The following is a 16,050-nucleotide window of genomic DNA, read 5'->3' as shown; positions in this document are numbered from 1 at the left end:
GGTTATGAGGGTGGAGCCTTCATGAATAGGATTAGTCAGTCCCCTTATAAGGGAATGAAGAGGCCAGAGCTCTTTCTGCTCTTTGCCATGGAAGGATACAATGAAAAGATGGGCATCTACAAACCAGTAAGTGGCTCTCATCAAACACAATATCTGCCAACACTTTGATCTTGCACTGCCCAGCCTAAAGAATTGTGAAAATAAAAGTCTGTTGTTTAAGCCACTCAGTCTATAACAATATGCTATTGTAGTCCAAACTGACTAAGATGACAAGAGTTTTTTATATGGTGTGAATGTTATTTTCTCCCATTCCATGGGCTGCCTTTACAATCTATTGATTGTATCCTTTGATGCACATAAGTTTTTAATTTTGATGTAATTCAATTCACCTACTTTTTTTCTTTTGTCATTTGTGCTTTTGGTGTCATATACAAAAAAATCATCACTAAATCTGATGTTATGAAGTTCTCCCCTATGTTTTCTTCTAAGGGGTCTTACTCTTAAGTCTTTGATTTACTTTGAGTTAATTTTTGTAGATCCTCAGAAGAATAAACATTGTTAAAATGTCTATGCTACCCAGAGCAATCTATACCTTCAATGCCATCCCGATCAAAATTCCAATGACATTTTTCAAAGTGCTGGAACAAACAATCCTAAAATTTGTATGGAATCAGAAAAGACCCCGAATCGCCAAGGAAATGTTGAAAAAGAAAAACAAAGCTGGTGGCATCACGTTGCCCGATTTCAAGCTATATTACAAAGCTGTGATCACCAAGACAGCATGGTACTGGCACAAAAACAGACATATAGACCAATGGAACAGAATAGAGAACCCAGATATGGACCCTCAACTCTATGGTCAAATAATCTTTGACAAAGCAGGAAAAAACATGCAAAGGAAAAAAGACAGTCTCGTCAATAAATGGTGCTGGGAAAATTGGACAGCCACATGCAGAAGAATGAAACTCAACCATTCTCTAACACCATTCACAAAGATAAACTCAAAGTGGATGAAAGACCTCAATGTGAGACAGGAATCCATCAAAATCCTAGAGGAGAACATAGGCAGTAACCTCTTTGACATCGCCCACAGCAACTTCTTTCAAGATACAGCTCCAAAAGCTAGTGAAACAAAAGCAAAAATGAACTTTTGGGACTTCATCAAGATAAAAAGCTTCTGCACAGCAAAGGAAACAGTCAACAAAACAAAGAGGCAACCCACAGAATAGGAGAAGATATTTGCAAATTACACTACAGATAAAGGGCTGGTATCCAAGATCTATAAAGAACTTCTCAAACTCAACACCCAAAAAACAAATAATCAAGTCAAAAAGTGGGCAGAAGATATGAAAAGACACTTCTCTGAAGAAGACATACAAATGGCTAACAGACACATGAAAAAATGTTCATCATCATTAGCCATCAGGGAAATTCAAATCAGAACCACATTAACTGGTGCCTTACACCAGTTAGAATGGCAAAAATGGACAGGGAAAGAAACAACAAATGTTGGAGAGGTTGTGGAGAAAGGGGAACCCTCTTACACTGTTGGTGGGAATGCAAGTTGGTACAGCCACTTTGGAAAACAGTGTGGAGGTTCCTCAAAAATTTAAAAATAGAGCTACCCTATGACCCAGCAATTGCACTCTTGGGTATTTACCCCAAAGACACAGATGTAGTGAAAAGAAGGGCCACATGCACCCCAATGTTCATAGCAGCAATGTTCACAATAGCTAAACTGTGGAAAGAGCTGAGATGCCCTTCAACAGATGAATGGATGAAGAAGATGTGGTCCATATATACAATGGAATATTACTCAGCTATCAGAAAGGATGAATACCCAACTTTTACATCAACATGGATGGGACTGGAGGAGATTATGCTAAGTGAAATAAGTCAAGCAAAGAAAGTCAATTATCATATGGTTTCACTTACTTGTGGAACATAAGGAATAGCATGGAGGACATTAGGAGAAGGAAGGGAAAAATGGGCGGGGGGGGGAATTGGAGGGAGAGATGAACCATGAGAGACTATGGACTCTGAGAAACAAACAGGGTTTTAGAGGGGAGGGGGGAGGGGGGATTGGTTAGCCCGGTGATGGGTATTAAGGAGGGCACATACTGCATGGAGCACTGGGTGTTATACGAAAACAATGGATCGTGGATCACCACATCAAAAACCAATGATGTATTGTATGGTGACTAACATAACATAATAAAATTAAAATTTTTGTAGATCCTGTAAGGCAAGGGTCCAACTCCATTCTTTTGTGTGTGTAAATCCAGTTTCCCAAACATCATTTGTTGAAATGACTTTTCTTGCCCCATTAGTCTTTCCACCCTTGTCAAAAATCATTTGACTATCCATGCAAGGGTTTTTCTTAGGCTCTTGATTCTATTCCATTAGTTTATATGTCTGTCTTTATGACAGTACCACACTGTTTTGACTATTGTAGCTTTGTACTAAGTTTTGAAATCAGGAAGTATGGGGCCTCCAGCTTTATTCTTTTTCAAGATTTTTTTGATTATTCAGGTTCCTTTGAAATGCCATATGAATTTTAGGATGGGCTTTTCTATTTCTGTAAAAAAAAAAAATGCCTTTGAGATTTTGACAGCAATTGCACTGAATCTGTATATCACAGCATTATGAAGTCTTCCAATCCATGTGCACAAGATGACTTTCCATTTATTTGTGTCTTACCCCAGCAGGGTTTTGTAGTTTTCACTGTACAAGTCTTTCATGTCTTGATTAAGTTTATTCCTAATTATTTTATTCTCTTTGATGCTATAGTGAATGAAATTGTTTTCTTAATTTCCTTTTTGGATTGTTCGTTGTTAGTGTGTAGAAATGTAACCGATTTTGGTGTGTTGAATTTTTAATACTATTTAAAAATGCTTATATACTAATGTAACATTTTTAAAGAAGGTACAAAATGGGTGTTAAGGAGGGCACGTGTTGTGATGAGCACTGTGTGTTATATGCAACTAATGAACCATTGGACATAATAAAACATTTTTAAAAATTAAAAAAAATTAATTAATTTAAAAAACTGTATACATAGAAAAATCCCAATTTAATTAGAACAAAAATAACATATATGCACACATGTATATATATAACCTGTGAAGAATATCCTCTGGAATTCTGCTGAGTGATTGCTTGATGAGTTTTTTCTTTGTTTCTGTGTTTTCTAAGATCTCTACATGAGCATGTATTACTTATATAACCAGGAAACAACAAAAAGAATAATAAATATTTTTTAAAGGTAGACAAGGCAATGCAGCACTCAGATCCCCCTTCGAGGAAAGACTTGGTGCCCAGCTATGGGCAATGTGGCCTGTAGAGAGCCTCCAGCTTCATGGTCTAGATCAGCTGCAGAGAGCCACCTCACCTGAGGTCATGCCCTTCCTGTAGACAGCCTACACCTGTAGGCTGGTAACAGAGCATGGCAGAAGCATAATGGCCAGCCATTTAGCCTGACAAGTGACACTCAGACAGGCAAAGCTTGCTCCAGCGTTCACTGCCAGGTGAGGCTTTGTCAGCCCTGATCGCAACTTGCCCAGTCCTCTTTTGCCCAATCCCACTTTCTCCTTCTTCCCTTCATGGGTGGTCACTGATTGTGTTGGGGGGAGACCCCACAACCACCCCAAGTTCGATGATTCATCAGGAGGATTCACAATACTCAGCCTATAGTCATTCTCACAGCTATGATTTATTACAGGGAGAAGATACAGAGCAAACTCAGCATAGGGAAAAGGCACATGGGGTTAAATCCTGAAGAAAGCGGAAGCAAGCTTCCAGAGTCCTCTCCCAAGGCCATCACACAAGACTTGTTTAGTTCCTCCAGCAACGGGTGTAACAACACAGCAAAGCTCATGACAGACAGTGCCCAGGGCTTTTATCCAGGACTGGTCACTTAGGCACCCTCTCCCTAGCATGTACCAAAGTTCCAGACTCCCAGAATGAAAGCAGGCCTTAAAAATAAAATATATTGTTTATAATATACTTATATACATTTATTTATATTTATAATATAATAGCTTCAGCACAGTGAGCCACTCTTATCAGTTTGGGGAATGGTGGCAACTGTCCTGAAATCCAAGTTTGCAGACATTGACCAAGGGCTAACCTTGCAAGCAGGCCTTTCTAAGGAGGGCAATCTCAGGCCAGATATATTAACTCTTTTCTGCATGCTGGTAAACATATTATACTCCAAACTCTGTCTCAGCATCTGCTTCTAGAGAAGCCGATCTGCTACTAGTTTAATTAGGAATGACTATAGATTATGAGAAGATTAAATGTATTACTTAGGGGCTAGAAGACAACAAAAGCAGTCCTCATTCCTTTGGTAACAATGAAGGCTGTAGTCAAGGTTAAATTTTTCTCACAGACCAACAAGGCCAACCTGACCCTCAAGAGAGTCAAAGCCAAGTTAAGTCAGAAACAGGAGCTTTGGTCCAGACATTTATTGGAATCTGAATCAAAGAGTAATGCCACATATGACTTTTTCGGCTATTGATCAATCAACCTTGGTCCAAAGATGCTGTTATCAAATATGGTCAGGGAACCAGTTCTGTTTCCATATTTGAATATCCTCCTGATTCTAAATATTACATTTTAATTAACACCAAAATGACACGCAAATTCTCCATATGTGCTGGAAATAGCCCTCTTTGCCCTGATATGTATACCTACTGGATAAGGGAAAAAAACCAATACACTGTATAAACATGAAGAGCATTGCACTGAGGATACATTAAAATATTGATGGAAAGGAAACAAAAAATCTGTGTCTAAAGAGAACAAAGGGGATATTGATTAGCAATTTGTTTTCAAGATTCCTCTTTCACAGAAGGCAAGGGCTTTTTTTTTTTCCAGCTTTAGCAAAAAGAATGGGGAGATACAAGGAATTAATGGCATCTGATCACCAAAAACACACTAGTCCCTAGGCTAGGTGCATGTAATGGGTTTAATTGTGTCTTCCAAAAAGATACGCTGAAGTCTTAACCCCCAGTACCTATAAATGTGACCATATTTGGAAATAAGGTCTTTGCAAACGTAATCAAATTGAGTTCATATTGGATTAGGGTGGGTCCTAAATCTAATGAATGTTCCTTATAAAGACAGGGAAATGTGGAGACAGATTCACACAGAGAGGCCCATGTGACCATGGAGGCAGAGATTGGAGTGATGTAGGTACAACCAAGGAAGGATTTCCAGGAGCCACCAGAAGCTAGGAAGAGGCGAGGCTTCTTCTCTAAAGCCATCAAAGGGAGCACAGCTCTGCCAACACCTTAATTCAGACCTCTAGCCTTCAGAACTGTGACAGAATAAGATTTTGTTATTCTAAGCTCCCCAGTTTGTGATGATTTGTTAGGGCAGCCCCAGAAAACTAATATGGTATGATATATGCTTTGCATCATTCAATCTTCAGCAATCCTGTGGGGGATGTATTATCTCCATTCTATTGATAGGTAAATGTAGATGGAAAGAGATTAAATAATCAAAGTCCATAACTAAAAACCAAGAGCTAGCCCTGTTTGACTCCAAAGTCCATGCTCTCCACCCATTAGATCACACTGCTTTTATCCAGGGAGTTGTGTGGTTTTCTAAAAACATTTTTAGTCCCAACCTCCCACACCATGGTAGAAGTTACCTGCCTGATTGATGACAACCAGAAACAAAGACTAGGACAGAATTATACGCAGGCAGGGTCCCACTGTACTGTAAAAGGTAGAAACAGATCTTTCTATCTCCCTCTGTCGGTCTTCTCCTTTCCTACTTCATGAAGTAGAACTGGTCAACTGGGTCAGGCCACCATGCTTGTCTTCCTCTTACCACCTCCACCTTCTCTGAATCTCCACCTGAAGTCTTGCCCTCCTTCGGCCATTCACATGGCCAAGAGAATTTGAAGAGTAGAGGCGATGTGGCAGGTCATGGGAACAGGACCTGACACCGATGCAGGAATGAATGCCTATTATCTAGGAAGAGGGCAAAGGTAGGGCAAGCTCTACAGATCCCGCCATCTTTCTCCCTTCTCTCTTGCAATCCCTACTTTCTGATACCAAGTGATAAGTGCATGTAGGTAGAGCTACATGAGTGGACCTGCTAGGGGCAGGTCCACTCACAACTCCCACTTTCTTCTTTCAATCCTCAGTATCAGTGTTGCTAAATTAAGCTAGGTCTTGCTCCCCTGACCCGCCCAAAATGCCTCTGCTCTTCAAATTTCCTCCTCCATGTAAATGGCCAAAGGAGAGTAAGATCTTAAGATGTAGCTTTATGGGAAGAGGGAGGCTCCATATAATCACTACCACCTTTGTTATCATCATCACTTTCACCATGATCATCACCATAATGACTATCATCATCATCCTCACCATCACATCACCATCATCACCATCACTATCATTATCACCATCATCCTCATCATCACCATCATCATCACCACCACCATCATCATAGCTGACATGTACTGAGCAGACACTAAGTGCCAGAGTGGTTCCAAGTGCTTTACATGCATTAATCCATTTAATTCTCACAATACCATAAAATGGGCACTGTTTTAGTCTACATTTTACAAATTAGAATGCAAAAGTACTAAGAAGTTAAATAAATGGCCCAAGATCACAGAGCTAGTCAACAGTGAACTTGGGATTCACACCCAGCAGTCCGGGCTAGTAGCCCTCATACCACAGCTGCCTCTCTGGGGCTCGGGCTCTGGCCTGGCCTTTTACCAGGAGCCCTGCATTGGGTCATCAGGGTCTTGGGCCACTGTGAACAGTGATTCCTATTCTGAGTATACAGCTCACTCTGCTGGACTGACTGGTAGGGCAGGATTTTAAAAATCTCCCAGTGTCTGGCCAAAAGTTTTTAAAATCCATTCCTCAAAACTATTCTTAACCATCAATATCTTTATTGAACTTCTGCCAGAGGCCAGGCCTTACTCCTTTTTTAGTCTTTGAAACAATACTTTAAACTCAGAATTCTTACATCCATTTCATATGTGCAGAAACAAAGCTTTGCTATAACTGTGTTTGCTAAAACTCTGTATTTAAGTGGAGAGTTTCCTGAAACTCTCTCTTTAAGTGGGCTACCAGGGTTAACTCTGCACTTGGATGTGGTGGTAAACTTTCTTGACATCTAGTTTATTCAGTGAGCCCAGGGCTGCGTGCTGGAAGGACAAGGGGGAGTTTTAGAAAGTTAAATCTAGCTACTTCGTGACATCAGCCTGGAGGAGGACAAACTGGATGTGACAGCCAAGGAAGATAGGATGAGGACATGAAACAAGGCTGCAGAAAGCAGTAGAACATGCTAGTAAAGACTGAGGCTCTACTTGGGGGTTCAGCTCTCAGCTCTACCCCCTACCACACCGTGGGACCCTGGGCCTCCCCTTCTATAAGCTGCAATTTCCCATCTGTAAAATGAGGATTAAAACAGTGCCTATGGTTCCTTGCTAAGTTAAACACAGAATTACCATAAAACCCAGTAATCTGGTCCTGGGTGTATACTCCAAAGAACAGAAAACAGGTGTTCAAATAAAAATCTGTACCTGAATCTTCACAGGGGCACTATTCACAATAGCCAGAAGATGGGGCAAGCCCAGAGGTCCACCACCTGATGAAGAGATAAAGAAAATGTGGTCCACCCATACAAGGAATAAGATTCAGCCATAAAAAGGAATGAAGTACCAATAAACGCGACAACATGGATGGACCTCGAAAATATCATGCTTAGGAAAGAAGCTGGACACAAAAGGCCACATTGCATTACATGAAATGGTCGGAACAGGCAAATCTATAGAGACAGAAGGCAAATTAGTGGTTGCCAGAGACTGAGGGTGGAGGGGAGAATGGAGAGCAACTGCTCAATGGGAAGAGAGTTCCCTTTTGGGGTGATGAAAATGTTCCAGACCTAGACAGTGGTGCTGTCTGCTCAACACGGAACATACTAAATGTCAATAATGGTAAATTTCATGTGTGTGTCCTTTACTACACACACAAGATAGGGCCTACTAGCTAGGGATGCAGGACACAGAGATCAGTCAGTAAATCTGAGCTATTACTGCTACTTCTGGCAGGCTGGAGGGAAAGGTAGAAATTAGGGGAATATTTAGGTGACAGAGTCCACAGGACACAGTGACTGAGCATGGAACGAATGTGTGGGATGCCAGAGATAGGGGCCAAAAATGTCCCTGGATGTCTCACTTGGGAGGCTGGGTGCTGGTGGGGCCCATGACCACAGGGACAGGTGCAGAAATTTAAGCACTTAGAGCACTAGAAATCAGCCCTGAGTTAATCATACTTCTGAGATTTCCTCCAGAAATCTTGCAGCCAAATTTCACTGATAATCATAAGTACAGATTTCAAAGAGCCTATTTACCATAAACTTCATTAACGAAAGAATAAGGAAAGAGAAGCGGCTCAGTGATCCCAGCCTCCTCATCCCCAGGCCCTAACTTTCCCGCTTGTCTCTGACAAAGAATCATGTGCTATTACCATCTCTTTAATCATGTATTAGCTGAGAGCAGATTCCTTTGATGAGTTCTATCACTGCATTTATGAAGAGCAATGCTGGACCAAAAAAAAAAAGCCTTTCAAAAGGAATGCTTTCAATGCTTATAATCCAACAGCAAGTTATAAAAGCATGAGGAGGAGTTGTTTATACAGTTTGACTTCAATTATGTAATAAATAAATTCATAGACTTATAGAAGCAAGAAGCCAACATGTTAACAATGGTCCTCTGGTGGTGGGATTATGAGGTAATGTTATTTTATTCTTCCAACTTTCTCTGTGAGTGTCTGCATAATATAGAGGGGGCGTTTACTCTAAATGTCCACAATGGACATATATTAAATCCTACCCACCTACCCCCAAAAGACAGAAAAAGTTTGGAGAAAAGAGAAGACCATACAGAATTTCTCTGGAAGAGATTTCAGGAGTAATTTAGTTGAAATCCTTCACTCTGAGCTAAAGATCCAAGAAGCAGAGGGGGTCAGGGACTTGTGGACTTTTGTCCCACAGCCCTTGAGGGCAGAGTCTCTGGGCTTCCCAGCTGACAATTCTGAAAAGAGTGAGAGTTTAGGAGTAATCACTGGTAGAGGGAATCACACTTATTAATGTAGCTTTGCTAAGGTACCAGTCTCGTGAAAAAGTGGATTTGAGAACAAATTGCCCAGCATGACTCTTCGTTAACGTAGTCATCAAGCTTCAGGACCCTGGCCAGTTCCCACAGCCTCTCCAGACCTGATTTTTTTTTTTTTTCACTCTCAAATGAGAAAGTCAAACTAAATCATCTGTGAAGTCTCTTCCAGGGCAAAAATTCTATTCTGATGTCACAAAAATGTATTAAATGCCAACCAGGAAACTAATCTCAATGTCACAGACTGACAAGGCTTATCAGATGTCCCAATGTCGTGGGATCCCAGCCAAGGGTGTTACCAGCACGCCTGGAGAAGGTTTAGGAATCAGAGGTGCAGAAGTTGGTCAGGCTCCTGCAGAATGTTGTCCAAAGCACAGGTAAGAAAAGAACAGCATATGCAAAACAGTGTGCAGTGTGGAAAACACAGGGACCCAGCAGCACCAGGAGATAGCAGCAGCCAACTTTTCTGATGGCTCCTGAATATTAACCTGAGGTAATTGGGCTTAATCCAGTAGGCAATAGGGAGTCCCTCCAGAAAGGGAAAAGCAAGCAGGTTTGTGTTTTAGAAAGATCACTACAGTGACGACGATGGGCTAGAGGGGAGTAGGGCTGGACAAGTAGGAGGCTGGTGCAGTGATCCGTACAAGAGGTGACACAGGGAAGGTAGACGTGATGATGTGTGATTGCACACCTCCCATCTTCTGAGTGCAAGTCAATGAGCCATGAGATTCTGCACACAGTTACACGCTCCCTCTACTGTGCTCAAGGGTACACACTGTAAATTTGTGTTTGAGAAATTCTCATGTCGCATAGCTATCTACTGACACTTTCTTTTTGTTATTAATAGAAGCTCTTTATATATCAAAGACGTCAATCCTTTTTTATGTCTGTTACAAGTATTTTCCCAAATTTGTCACTTACCTTTCTTAATGTTGTTTTTAAATGTCAAGTTTTCAACTATTTGTGTACTCAAAGCCATGGTTTTCCTTCGTGGTTTTCTTCATATCATGTGATACTGACCTATATTTACCTTTTAGAAATTGTTTTACCGAGATTTTAATCTGATGAGGGAATTCATCTTTATTTTTCTTCCAAAAGATCCAGCCAGTTGCCCATAAATTTATGAGTGATACATTCTTTTCCCACTGATTTGAAATACCATTTTATTATATGGACATCTGTGTACATTCTCTATTCTGTCCCATTGGTCTGGCTTTTCTTGAGTTGCATACTATATTAATGTAGCTTTATAATTCTTTAATATCTCCTAGGGCAAATGCTCCCACATTACTCTTCATTGTCACAATGTTCTCATCTAGTTTCAGAAATTTATGTTTTCAGGTGAAACTCTGATTAATTTGATCACCTATCTCCCCCCAAATCCTATTAAAATTATTATTGGAACTGCTTTCTACATGAATTTGGGAGATGTAACAGTTGGTTTAAATGTCTCTCTCTTGATTAGATCCAAGATCCTTGTTCTCCGGGTCCCTGCCCCGGTGCCCAGCCCTTTCAAGGGCATATGGGATCAACACAAGAAGTTGTGGGGAGCTCCAACACAACCTGAACACCAATGTCCAGCACGTACGGTGTGATCTTTTTTTCCTCCCAGACTTCATGCAGCAGACAGAAAGGGCAAGAGGACTTCGTGATACGAAATGGGAAGCAATTTCCTGGGGCCTTGCCTTCCTTGGCTGACACCCGCCAGTTTCACCCTCAGGAATGTAACAGAAAACAAAGGAGCCGATGGATGGGGGTCACGATTCACGATTATCACAAAACACCCGCAGAGGGGTGGTGTCTGCATGTGCATATAATAATAATAATAGCAAAGACAGCGGCTGACGTTTACTGAGCACTTACAAAACGCCAGGCACTGTGCCGAGTGCTTTACACATATCAATCCATTTACTTTGACGACCACCCTAGGAAGTGGGTACTATTATCACTCATTTCACAGCTAGGACACTGAGGCTCAGGGAGGTAAGGAACATACTCGCAGTCACATACAATCAGTGGGCAGGCAAGGATTCAAAGCTAGGCCTTTGGTCCAAGAACTTGCTGTCCCCACAACACTGTAAGGCCATCACATTTATATACCTCATCTTCCCGCTCAGTGGTGATCTCCCTGAACGTGGTCCACAGCGCAGGGTCACCTGGACCAGGGGCCGTAGGGCTGAAATCCAACCCAGTTCTCCATTGCCAAACTGTGCGTCCAGGGGTCCGCGCCCCAGAGCAGGTACCTACTCCTGTTGCCCTTGAAGGCAATGTGTGGGTGGGAGGCTGCCCTGAAGACCAGGGTGTGGCCCATCTCCAGCCACACGAGAGGGCCTGGGGCATGGGGGAAGGCCTCATAAATATCAATTAAGTGAACGTTCTCTGACTTCTATTACAATCACGCAGCAACCAGACACCTACCCCACCTCGAAGCAATCACCGGCATTGATGACAATCAACAATCAGCTCAGTCAAGGGGTATTTACCTACTGAGTACCACTCAGAACGTAAGGCACAGAATGGGGCACAAGGATGAAGCGGACATGGCCCCACCCTCCAGGAGGGCACACACCAGCCAGGAGGATAGCTGGCACCTGTCTTCCTGAATCCCCCGCCCTCCCCCCGCCATAAATCCTCCCTTTGTTATAGCCAGACCTGGGTTTTGTTTCCATCTCTTTGGGGCAGGGATTCAGCTCCCCAGGAGGTGGTGTGGCCCACTGCCCAACAGGGCTCTGGAGCCAAAGTGCTTGTGTTCAAATCCTGGTTCCAGCCCCTACGAGGGCAGCACACACAGCAGGCCCAAGACTGCTATCCTCTGAGAGGCCAGCATGCAAGGCGGGGCCTTGGCTGGCATCGAGAAACTTGGATTTCGGGAGGGTTCCCACCATCCCCTGATAAGAGTGGCTCACTGCACCTAAGCTGTCGTGCAAACAACGTAGTTTACACTGAACACACTGCTCCTGGGAGTCTGGAACCATGGTATGTGCCACGCAGAGGATGCCGTGTGCCCAGCCCCCAGTACAAACCCTGGTGCTGGTCTCTGATGAGCTGTGCTGTCACACTCACTGCTGGACAACTCTGCATCCTGTGTGACTCCCACCGGGAGAGGACTCTGGAAGCTGAGGCCTGATGTCTTGCAGACTTCGCCCCGTGCACCTCTGCCCTTTGCTGATTTTACTCTGCATCCTTCTCAGTAATAAATCAGCCATGAGTATGACTATACATGTAGTCCTATGCGTCCTCCTAGTCAATCACTGAGCCTGGGAGTGGTGCTGGGAACCCTGACACACTAGCTGGGTGACCTCGGGCAAATTACTTGGCCTATGGGTGCCTTGGTTTCCCCATCTATGAAATGAAGGTGATTTAAAAATAGAATCTACCCCCAGGATTGCAGTGAAGACCACACAATTCAGCATATGTCAATTGCTTAATGTCTGGCCCCAGCAGGTGCTGAAGCAATGCAAAGTGCGCTTACAAGGTGAAGAAACACCTTCTTGCCCAGATGGAGGGGCCATCCAGGCAACTATCCCGACAGCCTCTGGCTACCCTGGGGGACCCCACACTGCACGGTGGTCTGCGCTCCCAAGGCCAGCAGTCGCCCCCTCCCTTTGGCTCTGAGGACAGCCAGACACCAACACACCAGAGGCAGAAAAAGACACACTGGGGGGCACCAGGGGGCCGTCCAGCTCAAGTCTTCGCTCTTACCTTTATCTTTTCTTCTGCTGTTATGGTGAAAAGGGCTTTTAGCTGGGTTCTGTTCTAGAAGAAAAGAGAAAAGAAAACACTTTCGTCACCAGGTGTTGGGGCCTGACACAGAGGGTATCATTTTGTGTATCTGCAACCCGCCGTGTCTGGAGCTGCAGTAGGCCCTTGACTGTTGGGGGCCGGGGCTTGTGGGGGTCTGAAAGTCCCTCCAGGGGGTAAGGTCTGTGGACTTGCAGGGCCTCCTTCTCTCCTGGACGCTTGTGTGAATCCAAACACCAGTTTCCCTAATTGGCGAGAAAGCATGGGCCGTGTGCCCTCTGGTGAAATGCCAGGGTTTGGGGTCAGCCAGACGGGGGCTGAGGATGGATTCCAAAGCTCAGCAGCCACTCGACAGAGCAGCCAACCGCTCGACCTCTCTGGCATGCTTCTTTCAGGAAAGGTGCAGACAACAGCGAGCGGGGGCTCTACTGAAGCCACCTCCCAATGTGATGTGCCCCTCCCCTAAGTCCCAGCGCCCCATGGGTCTGTTCCTCCTGCCTTCAAATCTCCTCTGCTCTACGGGAAACGGAAGGGTGTTAGGCCAGCTATCTGTCCAAGCACGCAAGAAGACGCCCCGCAAGAACACACATCGTCCCAGGGACGCAGGCAGAAGATCTGACAACTGAAAGGCAGTACAACGCCGTGGTTAGAGCCGGCCTGCCTGGGCTCACACCTGGCCCCATCGCTCACCAGCAGTCTGACTTCAGGCAAGGCATTGACTTCTCTGTGCCTCCGTTTTCCCATCTGTAAAATGGGAATCCTATTCAACTCAGTACGGTTGCTGTGAGGATTAAATTAGCTAATCTAGAGTCTGGAAGTGTGCCTGGCACAGGGAGTGAGCCCTGGAAGTGTTCCTGCTGTCGGCCGTAGTCGGTGGTGGCCGTGGTGGTGTCCGTGTGTATAACCCGGCCTCGAGGCTCGGAGTGTGAAGTCCAGTGAGCGAGGCAACCCCTGTTCATTCCAACCCAGCCGCGGTCCGTCCAAGGTGGAGCCCCGACCCGCGCCCCAGAGTTCTTACCATAACAGCGCTAGGGCAGCCCAAACCCATCATGGGCCAGTGGGACACCCTAGTGGAGGCTTCGAAAGGAAATAAAAACACCACAAGGCCCTTGTTTAGGGAGAAAAGGGAATTTTTTTTAAATATGAGTCTTTAAAGAAAAGACACGTATGAAGCAATCACCTGTCCCCTCCCATTTCTGGATTGCGTCTGTTTGGGGGTATTCACGATGCCCTATGAGTTTCGGGGTCCGGACCCAGACGCCCGAGGCTGCATTCAGAAGCCCACGTTCGATCAGGTTGTTCTATTCCCTTCTCTACCCCCAGGCCCCTCCTCCCTGTGTTTTCTGACACCCGAGGTCTAAGCAGAGAGAAGCTGCAAGTGTGCTATGAAGCTTGACCTCATCTCTTTGCAAACCGTAAATCCTCACCCCTGTGCTTACTACAGAAACTTCAAGGCTTGCGAAACATGCTTTAGATCATGGCCTGAAATCAGAAAATGCTGGCCATGTGAAATCCAGGGATGGCTATGTGAGGTGAGCAGGACGTTTCCATAATATATTGTAAGAAACTGGACATGATTGCTCTAGGTCTTTCCCTCTGGACCATCCATCGCTTGGAGCCTATTTTATCCAACCCTGTATGAATCTGGGCTATGCGTGTGTGTTTGAGAAAGCAGCCTCCAGACCCAGACACGATGCATGTCTGACAGTACCACCTCTGGCTAGACAATTCGTGAGCAGGAATGACAGCCTCCCCCCACCCCCACCTGCCGGGGATGTGTTCCCAGACCCCCAGAGGATGCCTGAAACCGCAGACAGTTCCGAACCTTAGTCACGCCGTTCTGTACCATACATACATCCAGTTAAACTGATGAGTTAGGCACAGTAAGAGACTGAGGACAATAACTAAAAATAAAACAGAACAATTTTAACAGTGCACCGTGGTAAAAGCTATGTGAATGCTCTCTCACTCGCCCTTCTGTTTGTGATGATCTGCAGGACAAAATGCCCCGTGATGAGACCAAGTGAGATGAAGGGCAAAGCATTGTGACATCGCCTGAGGCTGCTATTGACCTTCAGACCACGCATCAGGGGGACCTGTGCTTCCGGCCCACGGCCAGCCACAGGCAGCTCTTACTGTCTCCTCCATTACGCTCATGCAATTCTAAAATGCCAGGAGAAGAGATCTGGGGGAGAATCTTCCTACTCCTCTCATTGTTGGCGTGGGGACACTGAAGCCCAAAGACTCAGCGCTGATTCTGAAACGCAGCTGGGTAGTGGTGCTCCCGTGTCAGACGTCACCTCTCTACCGGGAGGACTCCATCCTGGTGGGCCCTTGCCTGTTTAAATAACTGTCACTGTTTCCCCTTTTGTCATATAAGACATCTTGGGACCGACTGACAAGCAGAGCAAACTACTGTTCTCATGTGCAGACTCAGACTTGGGTCATTGTCAGCCCCACGTACACTTGACCTTCTACAGGTCATGGAGGAAAGCCTCAGTCACCCGAGGGACGGTCAAGTCCAACTGGATGAAACAACGTGAGAAACAAGTACAGGAGCTCCTTGTCAACTCCCAGCACATAATCACTCAGCAAGTACTGGCCTCCCAGGACTCATCTCTCCGGCAGGAACTAGGCTGAGGTGACGCTGCTGGTCGACCAGAGCCGGCACGCAGGCCAGTGAAGCTTGGAACTCTGGAATCTGCAGGAGGGCAGGTGTGTGTTCATGTTCCATCTGCGGAACATCTGCCCCTGACGGTTTGGAAGGGGTAGGAAATCACAGGCCATTGCATACAGACACATCTCACGTCTCACACACCCCCACGGAAGACTGGAGACATTGCTAGAATCATCTCCTCTATGTAGATGAGACACCCGAGCTTCAGAGAAGTTAAAAACTAAACCTTGCCCAGGATTCATTAGTTTACTGATTTGTTCATTCATTTATTCAACAAATATTTACTGAGCATTTACTGTGCACGGCTCTATTTTTGGCACGGAGAACACAGGTGTCCATAGTAAAGATGAGGTCCCTGGTCTCCTGGGGCTAGCAGGGGTGGGGCTTCCTAGAGAAATAAAGCCAATATGACAGACAGGGGAGGCCCCAAGCAAAGGAACAGACGGGTGGCCCTGGAATGAGTGAGGAGTCCCTCCATCCCCCCACCATCCCC

At 44.9% G+C, this 16,050-nt stretch overlaps 1 protein-coding gene across 1 annotated transcript in view; it reads right to left on the bottom strand.

Annotated features, from left to right (window-relative positions):
- Positions 1-16,050, bottom strand: part of EVC2 (EvC ciliary complex subunit 2) — a 125,923-nt gene that overhangs the window by 88,630 nt on the left and 21,243 nt on the right. Inside the window, exon 7 of the mRNA XM_032399086.1 lies at positions 12,842-12,895. Coding sequence (XP_032254977.1) covers positions 12,842-12,895 — 54 coding nt within the window. The remainder of the gene's footprint in view (positions 1-12,841; positions 12,896-16,050) is intronic.

This window comes from Phoca vitulina, unplaced genomic scaffold (genome assembly GCF_004348235.1).
Source record: "Phoca vitulina isolate PV1807 unplaced genomic scaffold, GSC_HSeal_1.0 scaffold3, whole genome shotgun sequence".
In the NCBI taxonomy this organism is placed as follows: domain Eukaryota; kingdom Metazoa; phylum Chordata; class Mammalia; order Carnivora; family Phocidae; genus Phoca; species Phoca vitulina.
This window is presented reverse-complemented; position numbering and strand designations above follow the sequence as displayed.